Source organism: Astatotilapia calliptera, chromosome 4, assembly GCF_964374335.1.
Source record: "Astatotilapia calliptera chromosome 4, fAstCal68.1, whole genome shotgun sequence".
Taxonomy (NCBI): Eukaryota; Metazoa; Chordata; class Actinopteri; order Cichliformes; family Cichlidae; genus Astatotilapia; species Astatotilapia calliptera.
In genome coordinates, this window is record NC_137425.1 from 11,400,470 (window position 1) to 11,424,997 (window position 24,528).

Sequence of the window (24,528 nt, forward strand, 5' to 3'; positions counted from 1 at the left end):
CACAGCTAAGGTGAAACAACTTGTGATGACATATCAGCCCCTTTCACACAGGAAAACATATTTAAGTTTTTGTTGTATTATACACCAAAACTGTCTGAGTTTGATGCAAAAATATCAAAAGAACAAAGCCGAATGAAGATGATATCACTTTACTCCTTCTAGACATCAGGAAATGTTGCTTCACTCCATTTACTTACACCAGGCTGTAAAATCAAACAGGTGCAGGCACTAAAATGCTGACATGGAAGTAAAAAAAAGTGTCATGTCCAAACGCAGAGCACTGAAATTAAAGATAAAAGGTTTATTGCCTTTTCACTATTTTGTCTGACATGCTTTTCCCGCATACTGAGAGAGGACCGCCCCCTTGTGTTAAAACAAGAAAGGTGCATTAAGCTAAAAATGATCAGTGTTAGGGTCAAGGACACCAGTAAAGGCATATATTTGTTTACAGACTATAACATTTTTCATTTATAGGCAATAATACATTGGGAAAGCACAACAAATGTAAAACAGCATTATATCGATGACACTGCATTTTACAAATATTCATTACAGTTTGTTCGGGTCAAAACCGTTATACTCAGGTGCTAGTTTGTATCTTTTCACCTCGCCTACTAATTAAGTCAAAACACAAGAGCTAATTAAAAAAATAATATATAAACTTCTCATGTGTGGTCTGTTTAGTGAACTGCTGGATTATCAACAGACCAAAATCTAAAGAAGATTAAGTGTTAATCCAAGCAGGCACCAGGATTGAACTTTTCCATGTGTTTCATATGTTAGTTCAGTAGGTTTGATGACTAAAGACTTTGTGTTCCTGTGGTGACATTTGCACCTAAAATGTGGATGTATTCTATTCATAATAAAGGCATAATAATGGTAATATTGACAGAAGCATTTGTTGTTACATACAATAATGGTCATATTAATGATGTCCTTTGCTGTATGTGAAATCATTCCAGTGAACCATCTGCAGATTTGTATCTTCCCTCAGACAAAGAGCTGCTCATCCTTCCCTGAGTGGCTGCGTCTCAGCCTTAGACCAGACAGGATCTTCTGGGCTGGTGAGGTAACATTTTTCTCAACGGGAATTGTCTTTGGTGACGAACACAGATGGTGATAATGTCCAGTACTCTGCTTGTTATTGCTCTGATTTATGTTGCGATTTGCTCGACATCCTCCTGCCACCTCTTCAGCAGCCTGCGTTGCACTGGATGCTGTAGAAGGTGAAAGTGGTGCATACGTAGAGTCCAAGCCCAGCATGTACTGCACAACCTCACGGGGGCTTAGTGGGGCATCCATTTTATTCTCTGTGTCAGTAGTCACATGCTGGGGCTCAAGAATGCCCTCATAATGGATATCTATGTCTCGAGAAAGTCTTTGTGCCCCTGGCTCTGGAGAAGAGCTGCGACTGCTGTCTGCACTTCCTGTGTGGCCCCTCGGTTGAGGTGCAGCCTGTCTGGCTGCACATGCTGGGTTCGAGACTCGGGTTCCTGTATTATGATGTCGGTGATACTTCACAGGCTGTCTGGTGAAACGGTAGTATGGCTGGACTCCTAAATCAGAGATAGCTTCTCCTACCATCTCACCCTGAGGATCACTTGATACATCTCTCATAGCCAGGACTGGAGCAGTAGAAGGATAAGCATGTGATTCACAAAGTTAAGCATTTCCAACACCAGTTATTGATTATTTTGCTTAAAAAAACCAAAATCATTCTATATGATATATAGTGCAACTTGACTTGAAATCGAGGACTTTTGAAGCTGCTGTTTTAGCAACAGAGAAGAGAGCCCCTCAGAAACACAGCGAAAGTACAGAAAGCAAAGAATGGTTTGAGCCTCAGACTTTCCAAATCCCCAAACTCCAAAATCTAACTTTGTGTTGTCCAAATTCATACAAAAACTCAAATGTCAAACTGCAAATTCCAAAAGAAATGATCATATTATAATTAAAATCACACGAATTAATTCCTCAATTCCACAAAGACTATCCCCGACAAAACGTACTCAACCAAATTCAGCCACTTTTACTGAATAGCAACATATAAGGAAGTCCTACTTCTAAAGATAACTGGATGATGTACGCAAAGTAATTAAAAAAAAACAGACATTTTAAGTATTCTACACCTACATAATCTCACCCTTAGAAACACAAGCTACTTTGTAACTGTAAATTAGAACCAACCCCCTGTGTGCAAGAAATTAAGCAAAACACTTGGGAGCTGTTTGGTAATACCTACAAGAGGATTATTTAAGACATGTCCTCAAGTAGCAAAACTACAAGCTGACACAAGAGAGAATTCGTTGTACTTGGCAACTGAAAATGTCAACATGTTTAGGTTTCACAGGACATAGACACAGTGGATAAATTAATTTGCTGACCTGCTCTAGTCAGGAGTAACTTCTCTATCACTATGCCCCGCCTACCTGCTCTCTCACTGGCTTCAGCGCTGAGCTGGTCCACTGCCTCATTGGATGAAGACTTGTCAGATATATAACCCTCGCTTGACTCTCTCTTGATTCGATTCTGCTGGAATGACACAAGTTGAGTGGTGGATTACAGACCACATCTAAACCTGCAGCACTGCATTATTATAGGATTCCTACCGGGGGAATGACTACTTGGGATGAGTCTTTTTTTTTTTTTTTTTTTATTAGGTACAAATATAAAAAGTTTTTACTCTCCTAAAGAAAGGTGATATCCTTTTTGTGTTTTAATTCTTTTGATGCAACCCAGCTAAAACCCCACAATTAGGTGAACTTTAAAAATCTTTTTTACAGGAAAGAGCTGTGTAAAGCAGAAAGTAAAAGCTAGAAAGACGGTCATGCAGGCCAGAGTGCAGAGGGCAGGAGAAATGCAGCAGTGTGCGTGAGGATCTTGTTAATCCTGATGGAAAAAACGTGAGGTTAAGGTGGCAAGTGTTAAGGCTCTTAAAAAACTGGTAAGTGTGTTTACTCTCACATGGTGTGAATGCTAAGCAACTGCTGCTTAAAAGGGAGCAGTTAAAAATTAGCCATAGATGTTTAAAGCGCACTGAAATACTTACTTCTACTGAGCGTGGCCGCTCTCTGGACGTGGTTTCATTTTCTGAGTCGAGATAAGCTACCCCATCCAAGGGGCAGGAACCTCTGGGAGGGGTGTCAGGAAGAGGTGCGGTAGGGGGTGGAGGAGGGGGTGTATCGGATCCCTGCTCCAGGCCGAAGATTTTGTTGTGGTGTGTGATGAGGAACTCAACAAGTACAGCCTGGTAGGTGGTCTCCAAGAGGGCAATCATTGACATGTCTGTCGACACTAGAGGGCGCAATAACGTTGGCCCAAAAACAATGCCTAAATTGCTGGGAGACATCTTGTTCTCGTAGTTTTCTGAAACTCTGTAAATAAACACATGAGACAAATTCAAGGACAGCTTAAGTTAAATTTGACTTAGAAGTCAAAGTCAGTGGTCCAGTATAGAAATAAGTAAATGTCATCTATCAGGTTTAGGCCAAGTTAAACTAGAGAGGTCTGTGGTGCCAGAGCATGCTCACCTTTGAAGATGAGATACAAGATGCTGCAAGGTGCTGTAGCAATATGGAGGAAGTCTGTGTAGTAGCTTTTGCAGGTTGTCAGTGATATCCATTATCTCATTAGTCTCTGGTGATGTCTCCCCATCATTCAGGTGCTGAATTGCTTTCCCCACCGCAACGAAATCATTGTACAGGTCAAAAGTTAGTAAGGGCTCAGGCAGCTGCAAGAGATAATATTGAAAATATTCAGTGCGATATCAGACAAAAAATTACATCTCTTGAATTGTGCAAAAATGAGGTTTGTATTTTAATATCTCCTTTACCTCCTTAAAGAAGTGCTTAAGGATAGAGGTGATGTCATGTGGTGAGAGGTCCGAGAGGTCCACTTGCTCTTTTTGTGTTTCAAAGGCATGGCAGAGCTTCTGAATGCGAGGCTTGGACCCACTCACGCGATACACACCCTAACAGAAATGATTATTAGATCACTATTCATACTTGACAACCAATGTATTTGTACCAGTGTGAGGATAAATAATACCTGGACAGAGAGAGCACGGCTCTCAATCTCAGATGTGCAGAGAATCACTACAAAGGGCACCTCATCTGGCCTGTCACGTGGCAGCAGAGAGAGGTCCACTCCAAACACCGATCCCTTCTTATGCTCACATTCTAGCTGACACACCTCCATACACTTCCTGTGCAAAGCTAGGCCACACTGAATGTGAGATAGAAAAGAGCTAATCTCATTAATAATCTCATGAAAGACAGTTTTCTGCCCATGTTACAATATATTCATCAAATGTGTAATCATACCTCTTCACATTCAACTCCACTGACAACAATATAGTTGTCACACTGCTTGCATTTGGCCATTTTGCTTTTCATTTTCTTGAGTCGATGTGATAGTGCAGCTCGCGAAACCTGTGGCACTTTGGCTGGCTGACTATCATTGTACTCTGGAGGAAGGTGGAGAAGATAGATTTATTTGCCAGCCAAGGATCAAATAAAAAATATACTCTATTAACATATTCTGTTCATGAAAAGAAAAGGAGGTAAGAACCTGATTCATCCCGGTCATCTAGGTCGTCTGATGACACTGTCAAAGTGGATGCGGTTTTAACCTGCCTCCTAGCTTCAGTTATATATTCCAAATAAAGCAAAAACACAGTTAATTTTTTTTTTTAAAGTTCCGAGTTACGAGATGCATGTACTATAAATTAAAAGTTAGATACAAAATGTAAGCCTGTGCCTACCAGGGCTAGACAGGGACTCCGAACTGCCTCCGATGCTCTCACTGTCACTATATCCAGTTTTCCCTTAGGTGAACCAACACACAAATATTATTAAAGAGAAAGATTTTTTTTTAATATAAAAAAGTATAATTAGGTGGAGCCCTTACTGCAATCACTGGATCGTCGCAAAGGACTATCATCTGCCATGAACGAGTCTGGCAGAGTGTTCAGAGCGCTGGTTTTTCTTTTGTTGCTTTAAAGAAAAGAAGTTATTGAAACAATTATTTTAATAAGTAAATAGGTGGAATATATCAAACATGTTTTCTATCCTATTTTATGACAAGGATATACACTCAAATACATCTGTCCCTACTGACACATGTTTATATGTTCACATTTATATTTAAAAACATGCTACATAAAAGAAGCAGCAATAAGTCCTTTTAACGCACCCTTTACCGTGAGGAACATACTCCTGGAAGGTAAATTTTTGGAGAATCTGCTCAGGGCGACGCTTACTGAGAACATACTGCAGATAGGGCTCACCAGACTCCTGGGCTCTGCATGTTACCTCCAGGTTGTGATAGCCAAGTGGAACAGGCTCTGCCTGCTGACGCTGGAAGTAGAACAGGTTCACTGTGACCTAATACAGAGAGAAGACATCATGTGGAGTCAAGGAAAAAAATTTTAATCAAAAAAAGTGATATAAAATATAAGAGTAGTGTTTTGCTCACAATTTACTTTTCATACCCGCAAAAAGTAAAAGAAAAAAAGAAAAAATATGCAAAGGAATCTTGTAATTTTATAAAACATGGTAGTTTTTTATTAAAATTCTTTATACTGTATGATGCAAAACATAAATCACTGCTTAGGTAGATTATTATTTTCAGGTACATTTTTGTATTAATCAAGCTGATTAACTACTAATAGTTAGACATGTTAACTTCTCTTCAGTGATTAGACTGTTCTTAGGTAATGATCCTGTAAATATATATGTAGCTATCCAAGACAACTTATAATATCAACTATATAGTAACACATATTCTATATTTATACCAAAATGAAGTACTGACCTCTTTGAGCACAGTGTCTCCTTGAAAGATGAGCTTACGAATGTGTGAAATGATTCTTTCTTTCACCTTCACTAACTCATCTTGGTGGATCTTTGCATCAGTCACACACTGTTTATATGTCAACTCTGCCTCTAACACCTGTGAGGACAGAAAGAAAATCTAAGTGGATATGCAATCTGTGTTTTCCTCTTTTTGCATCGTCTCATAAGCCATTATTAAGGATACCAAAAAATATTTACTTTTTGTTTGCTGAAACCTTAGGCCCTTATTTCTACAGATTATACAGTATTTAGTCTATTAACATGACACTCACCTTAGTCTGAGCTTCATCCTTAGACTTCCTCCTCTTATCTAGTGTTTTGCTTCCTACTGTGTCATCTGCAGCCTTAGCAGAGACAGCTTTCGCCTTTTCTAGCTCATCACAGCGCTGGAAGTACTGTTGCTTGGCCTTTTTATAAGCTGTAACTGCTTCATTCTGAAAACGAGGAAGGGAGATACACAGAGTGGAGAACACTGTTTATTACTGGCACAAACTTTAGCACAACATACGAGAAAGGAAACATGTTGGTTACATCCATAACAGACAAAACAACATATACATGACATGCAAACAAGTATACTGTCCACTGTTTATACAATTTATACACAGATACTAATTTTAGATGAACTGAGACAAAAATATGTAATGATTCTGGCAACAATTTTACTATTTTCATGTACAGTCTAATATGACTTTAATAGATACCAACAAGTTCACTAACGGTGCAAATAACTCTGCTTAACGTCAACCAATACCAGGAGTGATTATTTACTTACCATCCTCCTTTGTTCTCTTGCCCACTGCTCTTTAAATTCTCTGCGCCACTTATCAATCTCATTTCTCTTTGCACTCAAGGCCTTTGAGACAGAGAATCGATATTTAACACATCTACATCTAAACATTAGAGATGGTTTTAGATGATGTGTTTGTAGGCTTCTATACCTGGTAACAGCGACTTTGCAGCAGATCAGAAGTCCTTCTAGCGTTCAGACAATTTTTGATGTCTTGTTCTAGAGCCAGTGTGTAGATGTACTGTAATGGCATCATTTCCTGCATAGACAAGAGCAAAGAAAGAGAAACGCCACAGTCTAAGAAAGAGAAATGCCACAGTCTCTGTTCTAGGCACCATTATAAGTAACCCATTGTGATGTACTTTAGCAATCATTGGTACAGTTTTTGTCAAGTATCCAGTAAACCATACCTGTTGGAGTACATTGGTTTTTGCTCCTTCAGCCGTCTTCATTATACTTTTTGCAAATTCCTGCTCTGCAAAGAAAAAAACAAACTTTTTTTTTCTTTTTTATGTAAAAATAAAAAACACAGGTATGGTACATAAAGATAAAAAAAACACAAGTAGAATCCACTGAAATTCTTGCACTATACTGAACATTTTTGGACATTACCTATCTTCTGTGTCTCTTCACAAGTCTGACATTTGATGAATAACCTATGCAGCACCCATAGAATAACTAGAACCTGTAGTGTGGTCAAATCTAACCTGTGTCTATTTTGAAGTTAAAAGAGGAATTAATTTGGTTAAAAATACCTGTGGTTTGCATTTTGCATCAGTTCAAGAACTGCAACAGGAAATGAACCAAGCTGATGTCAGTATGATCTCACTCACACTGTGCAAGTACTGATACAAACACTAAGTCAACAGCAGTTTGTGATCTGACTGCTCTCTTTGAGCAATGGGCTCTATACTGTTAGCAAACTCAATGTGTTGCTTTACTGTGTAATCACTAGTTTGGGGCTGAGCTTCACCCAGCATTACTCATGTGTTATCATTGTCTAACTGATCTCCTTACACACTTGAGGTTGGTAACTGTTGCTCTGTGTTTTGAATGATAACACTAGTATCAGGTAGTGATGTCAAAGTATATTGACATCACTACCTGAACTCATAGGATCTGAAAAGGCTCACAGAAGAGGAATCGCTGTGTACTCCAAAGGCAAGTAGTGTCTTTTATTGCCCTCCTCTTTTCAGCTAATCTGCTCTTTAATCCTTTCTGTTTGTGTGTAGCGTGCAGTTCTCTGGAAGGACTGCATAAACTCACATCCTCTTTAACAGAAATAATCCAGGCAGGAGATGAAAATTACTCGATGGTACTCCAGCTAATACTAAAAATGCATGTATTATGATTTTTCTTTCTTAATGGGTAATACAAAGCAGCAATCCAATCTTCAGTGTGCACCTCTTCTCCTTACAGGGTGACTACTGCAGCACTATTTCAAATGTTATTATATCAAAGCAAACAAAAAAAACAACAACAACCATTTGCTCTAACTCTAGATGAAAATACTAGGACACATTCACTTATACCTAACCTACTTGCATGAAATGATCATTTACTAACACTTTAAACCAATTAATGTTGGTACTACTCTAAGACTACTGACTTCATAGTGGATCAAAATTATTTTCATTTATATTGTACACATTATGGCTTTGCATTTTGTAAGAAATCCACCTATTCTTGTTTCTGTGTGCGGTTTCTATTCAAATATGCCATCTACGATAAGACACAAAATTTGCATGTTACACTACTATTTCCTTTACTCAGCTGTGTATTTACCCAAGCTGATTCTCTTCTCCATCCAGGCAAGAAGGTCTTTGGCATATCGGCACCACAACTTGGCGTACTGCAGCGCCGTCTCCACTCCATCCTCACAGCGACATAGGGCCAGGTCTGCTTCTTGGACTGTGAGAGAGTACATCATCATAATGGTAGGCTCAAGGTGTACCCAGGAATTACACTGTAATAGCAAGAAAACGTTTAGTCTGTCCTTAAGTGATATTAATGGTCCCAGACTATATCTGACAACATAAAGAAATTTAAAAATCAAATACCAGTTTAAAAAAAAGATATACACAAACCCAAAACAGGAAATAATGGCTGGATATGACAAGTCATAGCTGCTCCTCAGAGTAAAGGTCCTGCAGTTTCCAGAAGGTGAGAGCAAACTCTAGCATGTATACTAAAATATACATTAGTTTGTCGGTAAAAAACAAAGAAAAACCCCCTCTTAAATTAGTCCTATGTCTCACAGTTGACAGAAAAAGGATGTAACTAGAGAGAGGACAGCCCCAAAACAAACTGCTTTAGCTAAATAACTTCCCTCCTCTCTCTTCCCTTTTGCCTGGCCCCTCCCTCTCACACCTGTTCACTCGTAGTCAGCTACTGACACAAGCCATGTTGTGAGAGCACATAACAGCACACTAGCATGTTGTTATAGCGCTACTGTGGTCACCAAGGCAGGGCGTTAATACGATAACCACTCTTCTTCCTCTGTGAGTCACACTAGTGCAGGGTGGATGATGTATCTGTGACAGTCACATGGTCTAACAAAAGCTCCCTACACTACTTTCTCAATGTGTTCCACTTCCAGCACAACCTTCGCTAATAAATGCAATATTTTTTTTTCTTTTAACCAAAGCTGATGCATTTCAGCAACTTTCACTTCTTCTAGCGGTCCATTGTGCAGTGCTTTAAAACATGCAAGCATGTTATGACAGAGAGGCAGATTTTATACTGCTCTTCCCCTTCAGATAGCTGCCAAATCCAGTTAGAGTGGTAGGAAAAAAAATCAAACCAGACTTTCTTCTGCCATCATGCGCAGCCCACAAAATAGAACATGCAATTCCAGAGATATGTTAGGTTTTGTGCTATGGGTGACCTCTTTTAGCCTTTCCTCTCTAGGGAGAGCTCTGAGCACTTTCAGAAATCAATCCTTTGGAGTTCAAGCACTTGGAATAAGGATTATTCAAGTCAAGTCCAGAATGCAGAGTGACAGGGTTTAGAGGAGCGTTGAATCAGGTTTATCTCCTGGCATGTGAGAGAGCAAGCGTGCTAAGGTGGTGTGGGGGAGGTGTTCTTGAGAAGAGCTTCTATGCCCCAAGAATACATTTGACATTGCTCACCATCCAAGTTTAACACAGTGTGCCTCTGTAATATCTTATCTTACCATGTGCCTATAATTTGAGTCAAACTGAAGTTTGTGCACTTAGCCCAAAGTCCCACTGTAGACTATGAGTAAGTCTGGTGCATTTATCCATCTGACTTGTATTTATGCCATAGACCATGTAACAGGAGATTTCTGTGACTCTCTTTTTTCCACTAGTCTAATGTAAAAACTGAGAGCAGCTGTCCCCTGCTTTAATCCTCTCTCTTTAGCCTAATCTTGTTACAGAGGGATCGTTACAACTCACAGCTGATTATAAGACAATAAATAAATGTTGAAGAAGAGTATTTGTAAAGTGTCACAGGCAGTAGCTCCTGCTACATCTAATGATCCGATGGGATGAAGGATAGTATCCTGTCAGTCCCAGGAAGGTTAGTGCTAGGTTAAACAGGTGACTGAACCACTTCAGCAACAGGTTCACAGTGTAAAGGAATGTCGCATTGAGACCAACTGTTTATAACAGCTGTCGTTATTCACTGACCCTGACCAGAGAGCATGCAGACAATAACACACTCATTTGGGCTTTTTCATCCCTTCTGTCACACAAACCATACCTGTCTGAGTTCCATCCACGTCATTGGGTTCGGCACATATCTGTGGACAAAGTGCATCTTCAAACTGGTGGAACTCTACAACTCTATCAAAGCACATCTAATCGTCTAAAAACAAACCATCATTTGAAAACTGAACCTGAGCTAAACTTTAGCATAAACAACAGCATAAATGACAGGCCTTTGATTAAGTAGGTCATTCACTACATTCAAAAGGTATTTATTTCTTACAGTCACGTCATGTTGCTCTGTGGTCTCTGCAGTTTCTACAGAGATAGGTTCTGAGATGGACTGGGAGTCAATCTCTGCTAGCAGATCATCCCCTGAGCTGAGCACAGAAAGAATGTATAAGGAGAGAAACATATTTGTCAAGGAATATGGCAGCAAGCATATGCTACTGGGCCTTTTAGTACCATAAACAAGCCCCTTAAGAACCTTTCAAGGTCCAGTTTATGTATTTTTATCATCTTAACTATATTCACCACTGCACCTTTGCTTTAGAGAAATGTTATAAACAGTTTCCAGTCAGTGCTTCTAATAAAATATGAGTCACAATCAGGATAGATTAAACCAGACATGGCAATGCTAATATAGAAAGTTATTAAACCTTTAGTTAAAAGCTTGCACTAGATAAATATACCGACAGATCATACATAATTGAGTTCATGTTGATGGATTATTAAATGATAAAATATAAATTAATAATTCCATCCTCAAGAGCTTCTTATCATTTTCCATCTCTAGACCATTTGAAATACCAATTCACTAACCACAGTTTTTACTTAGCACCCGAGTGATGCAGGAGAAAAGGGTTGCACAAGGTAATACTTACGAAGAGATGAAAGATAAATCAAGGTTATCAAAATCTCGGAAGATCTCACTGTATCGTTTTGTTTCCGATTTCTGCACTCGTTTCACATCTGAAATGAGAAATGTAAAAGCTAAGATACACACAAACTTTACATTGTATTTATGTTACATAGAGTAAACGGTGATCCTGACATGTGTACCCTTCCCCCACCCCGAAAGAGCACAAACTATATAGAAATGCATATTATACCACAGTATCAAAGCTAGTTCATCAAGTATATGCCAACATTTGGTAGCTTGCAAACACACAGATACACACATAGATGAACTGAAAAAAGGATCCAGTTCAAAAAAATAATCAAACTTAGCTTCTCATAAAATCCTATCTGACAGCATTTGCACTTAATGTGAAATAAAACTGACACATTTTGTTGCTTAAACTTTTGTGCTTTTGTGCAACACTTTGACCGTTTATAACCCTCTGACATAGCAAAAAGTTAAAAACTGATAATTCACAATAGGTGTAACAAATGTAAAAAAGAAATCACTCGCTCAGAGAGGCCTCCATTTTGGTCAACCACATCCTGCTTGCAGTTTGTGTCACGTCCCATCGTGTACATAGAGTCCTTGTTTTTCACACCACCAGTGTTTCAGCTCAAGAATAAGAGCTGACAGGAAAGTAAGATGTTTCAGCAAAATTTGAACACAGTTTTCCAATGTAGTTGCACTTAACTCTGACAGTTGTGTTTGCTGTTTACCCGCAACATTTGCAAAAGCTACTTGCATGAATTGAGGCTACACTGCAACAAGCTTCTGAATAGAAACTTTCAAGCAAAGAAACATTTCTAATTTCTAGTGTGTCAAATGACACAAAAGTCTCCAAAACATTAGTTTTAAAAGAAGTGGACAGTCTTGGCTTTTTGGAAGGAGTAGGCTAATTCTGCTGAATAAAAATACAGAAGTTAAACAAAAAGACAGAACAAGAACCTTTAAAAAAAAGAGTTCAGGAAGTTCATCAACAAGGAGGATGCTGCACAGCAGCAGAAATCTTCTGACAGACTCATTAACAAAGGCACTTTATGCATGCAGCGTCTGCATGCACCCACATGAATACCCATGTCATAATGGCGCTACACTGCTTTGAGTAGATTTCCAGTAACACAAACCAAAATAATATTTGGCAATTAAAAAGTTTGGGGTTTCTTCAAATGAAGAAAAATGTGTATTAATAGCAAAAAAATTTGAACATTTTGAAAGGAAAGAAAACAGATTTAAGTTTCATTTAAGCATGGGCAAGTTGATATTTAGAGTAAAGGATACAATTTACTCAAAATGACCACATGTCATATATCTTATTTGTGCTCACCTGTGCCTTGAGTAGAATCCTTGTTTTCCACTAAATCTTCTTCCATTTCTGCGCTATTTCCACAGTAGGCAGACCCTAACAACACCTCTCACACATTATCTCGCATCAGGGTCAAACTACAATACACAGTAAAACACTTTGTATTTGAAGTGGTAGGAAATCAGGACTGTAGTTTAAACACAGCGATATAAAGCTGAGCCCCAAGCGCGCTGATATGCAAGTTCTTAAAATGATCTTCCTCTGGTAGAGTGAAGGTTGGCCAATGTTTTCGCCATCAAGGGGAAGAGGAAGTGTATCTTACAGTCACTGGAGGCCCCACCTACATTGTCTAACCATATATAGTGAAAAGGTACCACTGTGATAAATTTGTATTGTTGTAGTAAGAAAGATTGTTCCTTAAATATTGGCATGTACCACTGTAATGTAACAATTACACTTCAGAAAACATATCTTGGTTAAAACCAACTTGGTTAAAAATTAGTATATACTAAACACAGTTGTTAATATATATAATAAGTTATTTAAGAAACATTATTTCACTGTCATGTAAGCTACCTTATTCAGCCATCTGCAGGTGTGATAAAAACCTCAATGAGAAAGTCGGTTGCGTGACATGCCGAGAATAATCAGCTAAAAAGTTCAATTCTACTTGTAATCAGCAGCTTGGGTACTCTGTGTTTTCCAGTGACAATGATGAATGAAATGGTGAAGGCAAAATCTGCATTCAGGTCACAGTCTACAATGTGTGAATGACTTCACAGTAAAATGTTACTGTGCCAGAGGCTACACAGTAACAGACAATTTTCCATTAGTCACAATATACAGACGTCATAATTTGTATTTGGACAGTCAACATTAACTAAAAAAATGGTTACTCCAACAGAACAGTAAGCATATAATGACAGAAGTCGAACCTGTTAAAAAGAAAACATTTTATTTTTTGTCGGTACAAGCACCACTAACATTTTTGTGCACACTTCGTGAGTGAATAACTCCCATCAGGACTCAACAGAAACTGGCTTCATCAGAGATCTGTGTATGTGATGAGGGAAACCATGACACAATAAATATACTGTGAGAAATATGATGATCTACACTTATCTTATGTAATGACAATTCATAAAGTCTACCACAATCAAAATGCTCAACATTCACACTGAACTGATCTGAGATGGAACAGCAATACAGCTCTTTTCCACCGATGCAGCGCTGGTGCTTAATCCAGAACCTGTTTGATAGAATTTCTGCCAAAAAGGACAAATGCATTCACAACGCCACAAAACTAATGGGCCCAAAATCAGAACAATCATTGGCAAAAAGAAGGGCAACCACAAAAATTTCACAGGTAATTTATAGATGCAGCCCACAGTGGTGCGTCACTGCGCCATAACTTTATGGACATGGAAAATACTTCAAAGTCTGCTACATAAATGTGAGCTCTTTCTAAAAAAACCCAAAAACTAAGGCAGAACTTGCACGGGTACCAGCACCGCATCTGTGGGAGAGAGGTAATAAAGTGGCTGATGTGCATTTGGATGTGGGCAAGTTGAAACACCAGTGTGTTTGGTGGCTTGTCTCACGTCTATTTGTATGAAGAGGTGGTTGGTGGAACTACAAGAGTAAAAAAACCAACCAACCAAACAAACAAACAAAAAACAGGACAAAACAAAACAAAAATTTAAACAAAACAGCAACATTTACTGGTGGTAAATCTGCCTCAGTATTTCTGTAAATTAAATTACTTGGTTCTGAATTTTGTCACTTTGATAGAAATTTGCTACAGGGTTCTATTGTACCGTCCAATGACCAACTAAATTTTTTTTTTTTAAAAAGCACTGTTATAAAATTTAACAAAAACAAACAAAACGATTCAAAATGCCAAAAGTTCATAGGTTTTGCATAGGTTGATTTAAGACGTCTTTATTTTGCTCTGTGGTGCAGATTTGTTGTTGCAGCCAAATTCATTAATTTCTCAAGGCTACAAAACGCAGTCTAATCTCAAATTAGCACCACTGAAATGCAGCAGTCCAGTTTTGTTCTTTACCAGTATACATTATTTCTGTATGACAGAGAGTAGGTGGGAACTGCAAATGCCATTCCAAATGGCAAGTCTAGTGCCTTTATAAAGTAAAAACCACAAGCTGACGACAGCAGAAAACATGACATGCATGATCCCTTTTTAACTTTTCACTTCTGATAATTTAAACTTCTCTATATTCTTTGATACCACATCTGATCTGATGCAAAATCAAAGTGATCAAAGGTTAAACATGATTACAAAACTAATGTGGTGCGTTTTATGGACCTTTTTTTATTTTTCCAAGGCTCTTAGTGACTTCCTCTCATAGCTCATCCCGTGCTGTACTGTCCAAAGCAGACTGGAGCACATCTGAGTTCTGTGCCTCTGTGCTGATCTCAGCCTGCTCATGACTTTTTCCTGAGCGTGCTCTGTCCCAGTCTGTGCGGATTTTTTCATTGTCCCACACAGTGGAGGTCTCAGTGTCACTGACGTATCCTGGGTCACCCGTATAGTGAGTTGGATACACAAGGAGAGGCTCTGCGGAAAATGCCAGCAGGTCCCTGGTTTCAAACTGTTCCATATAATCAGATCTGGAGAGTAGGAAAGGTCAAGAAAGAAAGATAAGACTCCTGAATAGAAACACAGTGCACTGAAAAACTCTTTAGAAATGTTGTTTCTAGTGTTTAGTGTTAGTTTTCTTAGTATTTTTTTATGTCTTAACACAGATTCAGTTTTAGTTCTCATCAGATGAGATCTGGTGTATTTTACTTCTATGACTGTTCCTTAAAATATCTCTAATGGGTGACTCAAGTCTCTGTGTCATAAATTGAATTCAGATTGTGCCCAGATGTACAAAATATAACTGTGTCAGGGTTCAAATCTAGGAGCCAGCACTGATAATGGAATAAGTTGAGAGACTTTTGACCGTTGAGGAAATACAAACTGAATACATTTTAAGATAAATCTGAAATGTTGAACTTTTGCACTCTTAAGACTACCTATAAACCTTTGAAATGCATGATATATTATGTGTGTGTGTGGTCTTGTGTTTGCTGGTGTTAACACTTACACAGGGTGTTTATTGTACATGAGAGGAAGAAACTCATCCACTGGCAAAATCCTCTTTAATGGTTCTGCTTTTAAAAGCTTCTGGGCACCCTGTAATGATATCATATATCCTAGTGTCCAATATGAATAGTCTGCCTCCACCAAGTTGTGTATATTTGGCACTGCTTTCTCCGGGTGAGCCACTTGCATTCTCTTTCGACCAATATAACTAAAAGAAGAAAAAAACAACAAAACACAGAAAGACAAGTTGATAAGAATTTGTAAACTCTGTGGGAATGACAAAAAATATTATGAAGGAAGTAAAAACATACATGAGATCCCAATCCAGACCTTCACGGTCCACCTCACTCATTAAGTTCATCAAGCGACGTTTGAAGAACACCTCAAAGCGCAGGTCATCTTCGATCACTAAAGATGTGTGGAGACTTCGTTCCACAATCTAAGGCCAGAGAAATCTTTAAGTCACACATCCGTCTGGTTTGGAAATATTCAAATTCTTGGCTTCAGGGGTTTACCTCTTTCCAGATGTTATAGTGGGAAAGAAAGCATCCCAGCTCTCCCTTTGTTAGTGGACGACCATGATAAGGGTCACTGTATCCAGGAAGCATATGGATACCCAAAGCATGAATTTCACTGACATTCATTGCTCTGAAATAGAGAGAAGTAGAAATGTGACAAAATGACAATAAAGATGGGCCAGTCAGTGGTAGTTACTAATTAGTATATAAGTGGAAAGCATCACTTACTTTCCATCCACGGCATTAACAACTTTACAAGCAATCTCCTGCTCATGCAGTGCCCTCAGCATACGTTCTCTGCGGTCAGTCCGCCTCTGCAAGTTTATCATGAACACCTACACAAAGGTAAACAGTGGAACCAATCAGTGTAATTATAGATTTCAACAGCAGGCAGAGAATTTCAGCGCAGAAACAGAAAGTCGGCCATTTTTGCAGATTCCATCTTCACATCACTTCTTACCTCATCAAAGCCCATTTTGTCAGGTTGTTTTCTAGGAACACTTATGTATTTGGATGGCATCACTGGGGCATTTCGCACTACACAGTCAGAGGGAAGATGGATGCAGAAATGGTATAAATGATATTTAGAAACTCATGCTGAAAGTTACCATTAGATGAAGCAGAAGAGAGTAGAATTAAGACTTAAATAAGCCAGTGGTTAAGAGTGAGGGGGTTGCAAAAGTAAAGCTCTCAGCCACTCACCATTAACTTCTAACACAGTGTGTAAGAAACTGTCCACTTCATCTTGCAAAGTATTGTGGGAACGTAGTGGCACAGGGAAGTATCCATAGGTCTCCTTGTTACATACAAACATTTGAACCTCTGTAGCGAACACAGAATAGGAAAACTTAATCTGAAGCTACATTATTTATGATAAAAATAAGTAGACTTTAAGTTGGATAATATCAAATTACCTGCCATCTTAGCAGAGTAAGCAAACACAATAATGTCATCAAATGCCCAGCTGTATTCTGGGTGTGGTGGGTGAAAGGCTAGCTGCCTGGAGGCCTCTTTCCTGAGGTCTATTAGGAACGTGGAGTGTACCATAGGAACGGCAAAACAGCCCTTTCGTATCTGCTTCCTAAGAGGTATGTAGGCAGGTGTCCTCTTATAATAACCCTGGAGGATGAGAGTTGTTAGGCTGTTTATTACAGAGATTATTGAAACTTTCTGACATACACAAAGGGGTTTTCTCAGTGATCATGACAGTACCTGGGAAGTCATTCCACACCAAAAATTTGAGTAGGCTGCACGAGAGTCAAGCATCGGCGCGATGATAGTCTTGTTCTGTTTCATCAGCCCCCGGAGCACATTTGAATTGGTGAGGAGGTTGTCACAATCTGCCAGCTGCACAAGGAGCATAAGAAAAACAGCTAGTGTATGAATAACACACTGTACACAAAACTCTTGAGAAGAAACGCTGAACAGCTCCCAAAGGATAAATGGGGTAACTAAAACTGAGTGATCTCTGACCAGCAGTATATATACTACAATTCTGTTTTTTAGAGAGAAAGTTTAGATGTAAGATTAAAAGCACGAAATTATTGCAATTTTGGATAGACTTCACTTCAAAATTATACCCTGCTGAAACAAGACAATGTGGGCCAGGCTGGTGAATACAAATAGAAATGTGCATTTAAGATTTAAGTGTCCAGATGAACTAGACTGAAAGATGAACTTTAACCATAAGAAACAGAACATAACTGGGAAAAGTTTTAACAGTCTGTCTCCCTCTTAAATTAGTTGTGGTGGCATTTTGGTCCCAATTCTGTACTTTTTCTTTGGCTTTTATTACTGAATGTTAAAAATAGTGAGGCCCAGTGTTTATAATCAACATTTTGAGTGTAATTCTGCTTCCTTTTGTAACTGTAAAGAGTAGTTTTATTTACCTACCATAAAATAGTCTGCCCACATCTCACGAGCAGACTCCAGCGCTGCTTGCCGAAGCTTCATAACATGCTCATAACGAGGATCTGTCCAGTCTTTTGGACCTTCCTCATCTTCATAATTTCTACACAAAATATTTCAGTATTAATTAAACTCATTTCATGTGATGTCTGACTCAATTTCCTGTGAGCTATTTGAGCATTATACAATTCCATCTTTAAAATAACAAACCTGGGCTCCTCTTTTGGCCTCCACTCTACATAATGGTAGAGCTTCTGTACTTTTACAAGCCAGTCATGCAGAATGGCTGTGGTGTTGTCCTCATTATGATCAGTTGCTACCCTGTCAATGCAGAAAAAAATGTAAATTATCAGAATTAAGTGCATTCATCAAGAACCTAGGTAAAAGGAGGAAAACTGTAACAACGAGAAGAAATTTGTAACAGTGGTTGACTGTAGGCAGCGGTGCCAAACTGAGTTCTAGTTGAGGCATGAGTGAAAGACAAACCCAAGGTTCAAATAACAATAGCCCTGTGTTCACTTTTTGTAAATGCATTATGTACAAGTTATGTATAAAGGAAATGTGAAAAAACGATAACAGTACGGAAACTACTTTACAGAAGTGAAACCTCTGTTTGCAACAGACAGAGAAGGAAATTGTTTAAAGTGACTTAGGCTATGCGTGAGGCAAATGAACCCAAGTTAGACTGCCTGCATGTTTGATCTAATTCTACACGAGGATGAAAAGCCTAGAAATGATACTCCAGAATAACCCAATACCCGCAGGATTCATTTCTTGGCCATGTAGGCCAACATGATTTGCTGTCCCCAGACACCTGCTCTACAGCCAGCTGTGCTTGTATTCTGGCCCTGGGTTTACACTAGAACAGATTTCCATGGAAATTCCCCATGGATCTGTGTAAACACTGCAGCTCCTTGCTAAAACACTTTTCAGTCACTCCAGCTGTCGGTCTTTCCCATTTCCCTTTTGTGCTCAGATAAAATAAGTGCTTATTAAAGAACACTGTTTAGACCTATGTCACTTTTTCATTGTAAACATACATTTAGGAGCGGTGTGCCACTTCCACATCAGCTATTATTTCTGTAGCGGTGTAGGAATGCTGGCATAAGACGCCAAAGATTTCAATTACAGCTGCAAAATGTGTGCAGTGTATAGTGTTTATAAGATCACACAGTTGTTTGGTTTTTCCAGATGTAATTTAATGTGTGTCAAACAACACTGTCCTTACCGCCAACATATTTACACAAGACTTTACAAACTACCAAACAAAAAAAGGAATTTAAGACACTCTTACTCCTGCACAAGGTGAAACTTGCTCATCAAGATAGCGAATGAAGACCACGCCTGTCCGAGCCCACCAGGTAGTCATTCAAACTGCTTGAGGATACAAGTGCAGGTGGGCTGTTCAAGCATGTTGATTAAGTATAGGGTGAAAATAGCTTTCCTTCACTTACTTGACTGACAGATGACTAAGGAGCTTGGGAAGTCATACTTTCTGGAGAGGGTGCAAAGATGTTAGGTCTAAAATGTGGTCTACATAAACATGTTTAATGAACCATCAAGAGAGAACTGAGTTTAAGCCTCCATAATCATTTATCACGGAGAGTCATTATCTAAGGTTGGCCTTTACCTAGGAGAAGCTTAATAATCAAACTGCACCATAACGTCTTTTCTTACTTAGCACTTCATTGTAATGTAATCAATAAATTGTCTAGAATGTCGTTATTAGGTGATTTATTTAACACATAATAATGTCAGAAAAACACTTCACAAACAGGGACTTGTCTTGCCAGATGCATATCTCTGTTTAACTTCCAGTCAGGAAGTGGAGAAGATGTAGGCTTTGGTACATGAAGACTGGAATAAGCTTAAAGATGAAGATATGTTATAAATTAAAAGAAAAACGTGAAACTTTGAACCCTGAGGTGATGGGATTTGATAGCTATAATGTCCTGGTTTGACCTCACTTGCCTTCTTTCTCCTGAGATGTAACATTTCGCGACGGAAGGTGCCTCTTACTAACAGACTACATGGGTCAGGTAATTTTCATGGTGCTAATCCAAACTCAGTTGCACATGGCAGACACTTGTTTTGCGTTTATTGTTAATGTATCAGGCATCGGTATGCTTGTGGAGCACTGTGTCAGAGCTTGTATCTTAGATCACACACAACACACAGCTCCCCTCGTGGTCAATGCGGTCGTTCACTCCCATCCACGTATACAGATCAATACGACGCACAACTGTCCTGATGAGCAGATGTGCTCACTTTTGTCCCCTACCCTGACTGCAAAATATTGCCTATTTCTTTTTATATCCTTGGTTTGTACTCATGCATTTGTTCGTTCTTGTATTATGCTTGAGTTTTTCACATTTTCTTTTGCTGTTTTTTCAAAGACGGAATGATCTCTGCGCAACACTTCGCTTATTTCCAAAGCCATTTTGTTACCCCCGACAATCTCTGCGGGTCCACCCCTTTTCTTTCCCTTTCCTGCTAATCGATCTAATCAATCAGAAAAGTATCCTTCGGTACTTCTTTTTCTGTAAGAAACCTGTGGCAAAAACAAGAATTACTTTCACTTTTTGCTGCCTAACAGTCTGCAACATCTAACATTACCCAGTAACAACTTACCACAGTGCCATACGGTCCTTCGGGTAGTTGAGGCGCTCAATAGTACCCAGGAAATACGGCAATGAGTGCTCGGAGTTTCTGCAAATGAGGGCAAGAAGAACCCGGGGTGCGAGGAGTGAAGATTCGGGGTTCCAGCGCTCCTCCGCAAAATATCCTCGGACAGGACTGCAGCAGGACAGGAGCAGGAGGAGCAGGGCGTCGTTGAGGCCAGCGAGCCTGGGCATCGCGATAGCAAATTATGGAATAGAATAATGATAATTTATAAGTGGACTGTGGCTCGTCGGGGGCTATAGAGAAATATCTCTTGACTTTCTGCCGTCATCACAGATAGGGAAAGTCTGTGCTACAGTCCCTGATGTAAAAGCAGTGCGAGGTTAATCTCAAAAGGGGTGGGATCTGTTTGGATGATAAAGGGGGTGGACTAATACAGGCCCTGCAGCACAGGAAACACCGAGGGCAAATGCCCAATTCGAATGAATGGATTTTTCTTTAAAAAAGGAAAAGAAGAAAAAGATATTTTTAAATACACAAGTTAACCTGTGTGTCTTTTAATCAAAATTATATTCTGTATACCCATTGCAATGTTGCAATGTTCACCACACCACAGTTGAATATACTGCTGAACAACTGAATGGAGTTTCTAGTGTCTGAACATGCACTGTTACACACATGAATCATGAGCAAAAAAAAAAAAAAAAAAACACGAAGCAGAGCTTAAAGTTTAATAAAGGTACCTTGACACTACCCCACAGTTGTCACCCCCCCTCCCCCCCAAACACACACACACACACACACACACACACACACACACACACACACACAGACGTGCGCACGCAAACAAACATTTCACTGATTGAGGAATGAACTGCACTATTTTACAGACTCTTCATTGAGCTCCTTGCATGTATTAGTCAGGCAGATCTACAGCTTGGCTCCTGAGCCTGGCCTCTCTACCTGGATAGTTAAAGAGGCAGCTGCTGGTTCATCAACAAGCCAGAACAGCTCGCCCTTAGTTGGGACAACTCGTGCTGCTGGAAACGGTGAAGCTTCTCCATCCTCCAACACTTCCTGCAAATAAAAAGAGAGAAATTAATGTGCTACAATAGCACAAACACAAAACTATAAAGCATGAGGTTATTACAGTTTAGCGTTTTCTAATTAGTTTTTTTTTTTCCATTTTGACTTTGTTTTTAAATTAAGTTTCAGTTAATTTTCAGATTTTTTCTATTTCTGTTCATTTTTTATTCTTTGAAAATATTTTAGTTTAGTTTTTATTAGTTTAAAGTTAACTTTTTAAATTATTATTTTATGGATTGTATATTGTTGGGTGTTTGTCAACAAAAACACACAACTGTTTGAAAACATCCAGAGTCTCAATAAACATGATAATCAGAGCCTCGTCAACAAGTTGTAATTACATTTTTACTAAACAAATACTAAAAACTTGCCTCTATATTTTTATTTAATTTGTTAGTTTTAAAGTTTGCAAAAGTTGTTTCAGATGTTTTGAAAAATCTAGTTTTCACATCTAGTTTTAGATTACTGTATAAAAATATAATAAATGAATAAATGCAATGATTTCTGCTCAAAGTCACATCTCTGGCTTATTTAGTCCCATCAGTGTTTCTTCTGGCCCCAGTCCTCCTTTCAACTATAAATATTGAGTCACATGGCCTAACCAAATTACCCTTGTTTCTTGGTGCGTCTCATTTTTGTCTCATCACTGTCAAAGTTTATTTATTGCGTTATGGAAATAGTAGGGTGTTAAGATTCAGAATTTGAGATGTGTATGTTCAGCAGACGCCCCTAAGTGTTACCTTCAAAACGGGTGCTTTGCTTCCTCCTGTTGATATAAAAGCCACACAACGTGCAGAGTTCACCGCTGGGAAAGTCATAGTTACACGCTGTGGCGGTGGTTTGGGAGAGTCGCTGATAGGAGCCACAATCTTCTTGGTTTCCTGAATATGGGGTGCACCCAAAGGCAATAACTAATCATTGCACCAAAAGTGACAATATGAGAACCAAAAGCGTATAATTTTAAACTAGCAAATATGAAGGCTCAGTTTCTCAGACATGGATTAAGCTAAAAAGCTTTTTTTTTCTCCACTGGAGCTGAACACGAAGCTTAATACATGTCTGGGAAACTGGATAATGTAACATGAGACAGATCTTTTTCAGACTTCTAACAAGGATAACTATGAAGACCATAAAATCCAAACTGTGCTGTCATAAAACCCAGTGATTATCCATGCATTGTCGAGAGAGTGACTGGAAAACTGCAGGGAGAAGACATTGTTTTCTTAGAGTAGCTAATTAGGAAACCACATCCAAAAGCAAACTCAGGCATTCTTCCACAAATGCTGTGCCAGAGTTCAGTCAAATGTGCTTGATATGCCTTTTATACAAAATAACGGAGAGATAATATTTAGAAGAACGCCCAAAATGCATTTTAAGAGCACGAAACATTGTTTTTAGGATCACGATGACATATTGTGTTACAAAATAAAACACATGTTTTGAATTAACTATAAATGATTCCTTTCTTAAAAAAGCTGTAATTTTGTATCTGCACTCATTCTTTTTCATAATAATTCAACATAGATCTATTGTAGAAGACAATTGTTCATTAGAATAAGAGCCCTCACCTCCAGAAGAGGGTGGTCTGGGAAAAGAGAACAGGTGTGTCCATCAGGCCCCATTCCCAACAGCAATAGGTCAAACACAGGGAAGTCATCATCTGGGAAGACCTGTGTGTTTTAACAGCGAAAATAATGATGTAAACATTCTGCAGACACTAAAATCTAAAAGCCTGTGATTGCTGTGTACCTCTTTCAGTTTACGCGTGTAATCCTCAGCGCACTCGTTCACTGGCAGAGAACAGTCGATCGTCAAGATCCCACTTTCGGGGATGTTGATCTTGGAAAATAACTGACTCTGCAACAAGATGAAAAGGTCTGCAGTTCATCCAACTGTAACAGAGCAACATACATTTATGTTAACACAAACACCAATTCAAAGAAACCTTGTACAGCCCGTAGGTGCTCTCTGGATCGTCAAAGGAAACCAGGCGCTCGTCGCAGAAACCGACCAACCACTTGCTGCAGTCCAGCTCTGACAGGGCAAGCAGCTCTTTGCTAAGCATGGACACAAGGCTTCCTCCAGAGAGTCCCAGAGTGAACCTGCCATGAGAGCCGATGGCCTTCTCAGCCCGTGAAGTCACCAGCTGGGCCAGGACTGGACCGAGCTCTGCTGATGAGGGGAAGACCAGGACTCTCCTTCCAGCCATGACTACACTCTGTGAGAAGGACTGACAAAGTAAGAAAGAAGAAAAGTGAACAACATATAAGGAAGTCAGTTACCAAACAGTTTTGCAAGCCATCATGCTATCTCTGTAAATGTGATTTACTCAGTCGTTTAATTTAATTTATTTTTAATTTTACACTGTTGTGAAGCTGTTATTTTTGCACTACTTTGAGCAAACTTAATTGGCTTGTCTTGTGATTAGACCACTCAAAAAAAGAAAAGAAAAAGAAAGCCATTAACGCAAGAGCAACAAAGCATCGCATCTTAAACCAACCAGCCTCGCAGGGCAACCTTTACCTCTACAAGTTCCCTCATAGTGACATTCATTTACCTTGTAGTTGGAATCTCTGAGGCAGATTATCGTGAGGATTTTCAGTTGGCAAATGGGCAAATGTAATTCACCACACTGCTTCCTGAAGCGAGTTTTCACCCACCAATCACATTCCGATTGATAACGTGCTGCATTCTGGTTAGCGTAGTCCTGAACAACAACCACGACGTCAAAGGCGTTAAAAAGTAAACGTAGGTTGCAATGA

At 39.1% G+C, this 24,528-nt stretch overlaps 3 protein-coding genes across 8 annotated transcripts; all 3 read right to left on the reverse strand.

Annotated features, from left to right (window-relative positions):
- Nucleotides 1–133: 133 nt before the first annotated feature.
- gmip (GEM interacting protein) lies at nucleotides 134–12,813 on the reverse strand. Of its 5 annotated transcripts, none has more exons than XM_026164648.2 (21): nucleotides 12,545–12,813; nucleotides 11,201–11,288; nucleotides 10,600–10,696; nucleotides 10,372–10,411; nucleotides 8,431–8,556; nucleotides 7,056–7,120; nucleotides 6,797–6,904; nucleotides 6,631–6,711; nucleotides 6,128–6,289; nucleotides 5,815–5,952; nucleotides 5,194–5,384; nucleotides 4,909–4,994; nucleotides 4,763–4,825; nucleotides 4,570–4,641; nucleotides 4,323–4,465; nucleotides 4,048–4,224; nucleotides 3,833–3,970; nucleotides 3,531–3,730; nucleotides 3,050–3,374; nucleotides 2,430–2,529; nucleotides 134–1,625 (listed from the first exon to the last, which is right to left on the reverse strand). In XM_026164648.2, the coding sequence occupies exons 1-21, from the start codon at nucleotides 12,588–12,590 to the stop codon at nucleotides 991–993; spliced, it is 3,081 nt and encodes a 1,026-aa protein (XP_026020433.2). In that variant the 5' UTR covers nucleotides 12,591–12,813; the 3' UTR covers nucleotides 134–990. The 5 variants fall into 5 exon arrangements, with proteins under 5 accessions (XP_026020433.2, XP_026020432.2, XP_080156922.1 ...); XM_026164647.2 differs by having other exon boundaries at nucleotides 2,430–2,532; XM_080300796.1 differs by lacking the exon at nucleotides 12,545–12,813 and having other exon boundaries at nucleotides 2,430–2,532; nucleotides 7,056–7,115; nucleotides 11,201–11,244.
- A 646-nt stretch (nucleotides 12,814–13,459) lies between these two features.
- colgalt1a (collagen beta(1-O)galactosyltransferase 1a) lies at nucleotides 13,460–21,062 on the reverse strand. 2 transcript variants are annotated; one of them, XM_026164659.2, is made up of 12 exons: nucleotides 20,690–21,062; nucleotides 18,269–18,379; nucleotides 18,044–18,161; nucleotides 17,363–17,497; nucleotides 17,065–17,269; nucleotides 16,853–16,972; nucleotides 16,611–16,687; nucleotides 16,379–16,485; nucleotides 16,148–16,280; nucleotides 15,944–16,071; nucleotides 15,634–15,840; nucleotides 13,460–15,154 (listed from the first exon to the last, which is right to left on the reverse strand). In XM_026164659.2, exons 1-12 carry the CDS (start codon nucleotides 20,911–20,913, stop codon nucleotides 14,887–14,889), a joined length of 1,833 nt encoding a protein of 610 aa, XP_026020444.2. In that variant the 5' UTR covers nucleotides 20,914–21,062; the 3' UTR covers nucleotides 13,460–14,886. The 2 variants fall into 2 exon arrangements, with proteins under 2 accessions (XP_026020444.2, XP_080156924.1); XM_080300798.1 differs by lacking the exon at nucleotides 20,690–21,062 and adding an exon at nucleotides 19,353–20,623.
- A 141-nt stretch (nucleotides 21,063–21,203) lies between these two features.
- On the reverse strand, nucleotides 21,204–24,470 carry pgls (6-phosphogluconolactonase). Its single transcript, XM_026164681.2, has 6 exons — nucleotides 24,324–24,470; nucleotides 23,712–23,996; nucleotides 23,516–23,623; nucleotides 23,335–23,436; nucleotides 22,507–22,647; nucleotides 21,204–21,757 (listed from the first exon to the last, which is right to left on the reverse strand). Exons 2-6 carry the CDS (start codon nucleotides 23,973–23,975, stop codon nucleotides 21,611–21,613), a joined length of 762 nt encoding a protein of 253 aa, XP_026020466.1. The 5' UTR covers nucleotides 23,976–23,996; nucleotides 24,324–24,470; the 3' UTR covers nucleotides 21,204–21,610.
- Nucleotides 24,471–24,528: the final 58 nt, after the last annotated feature.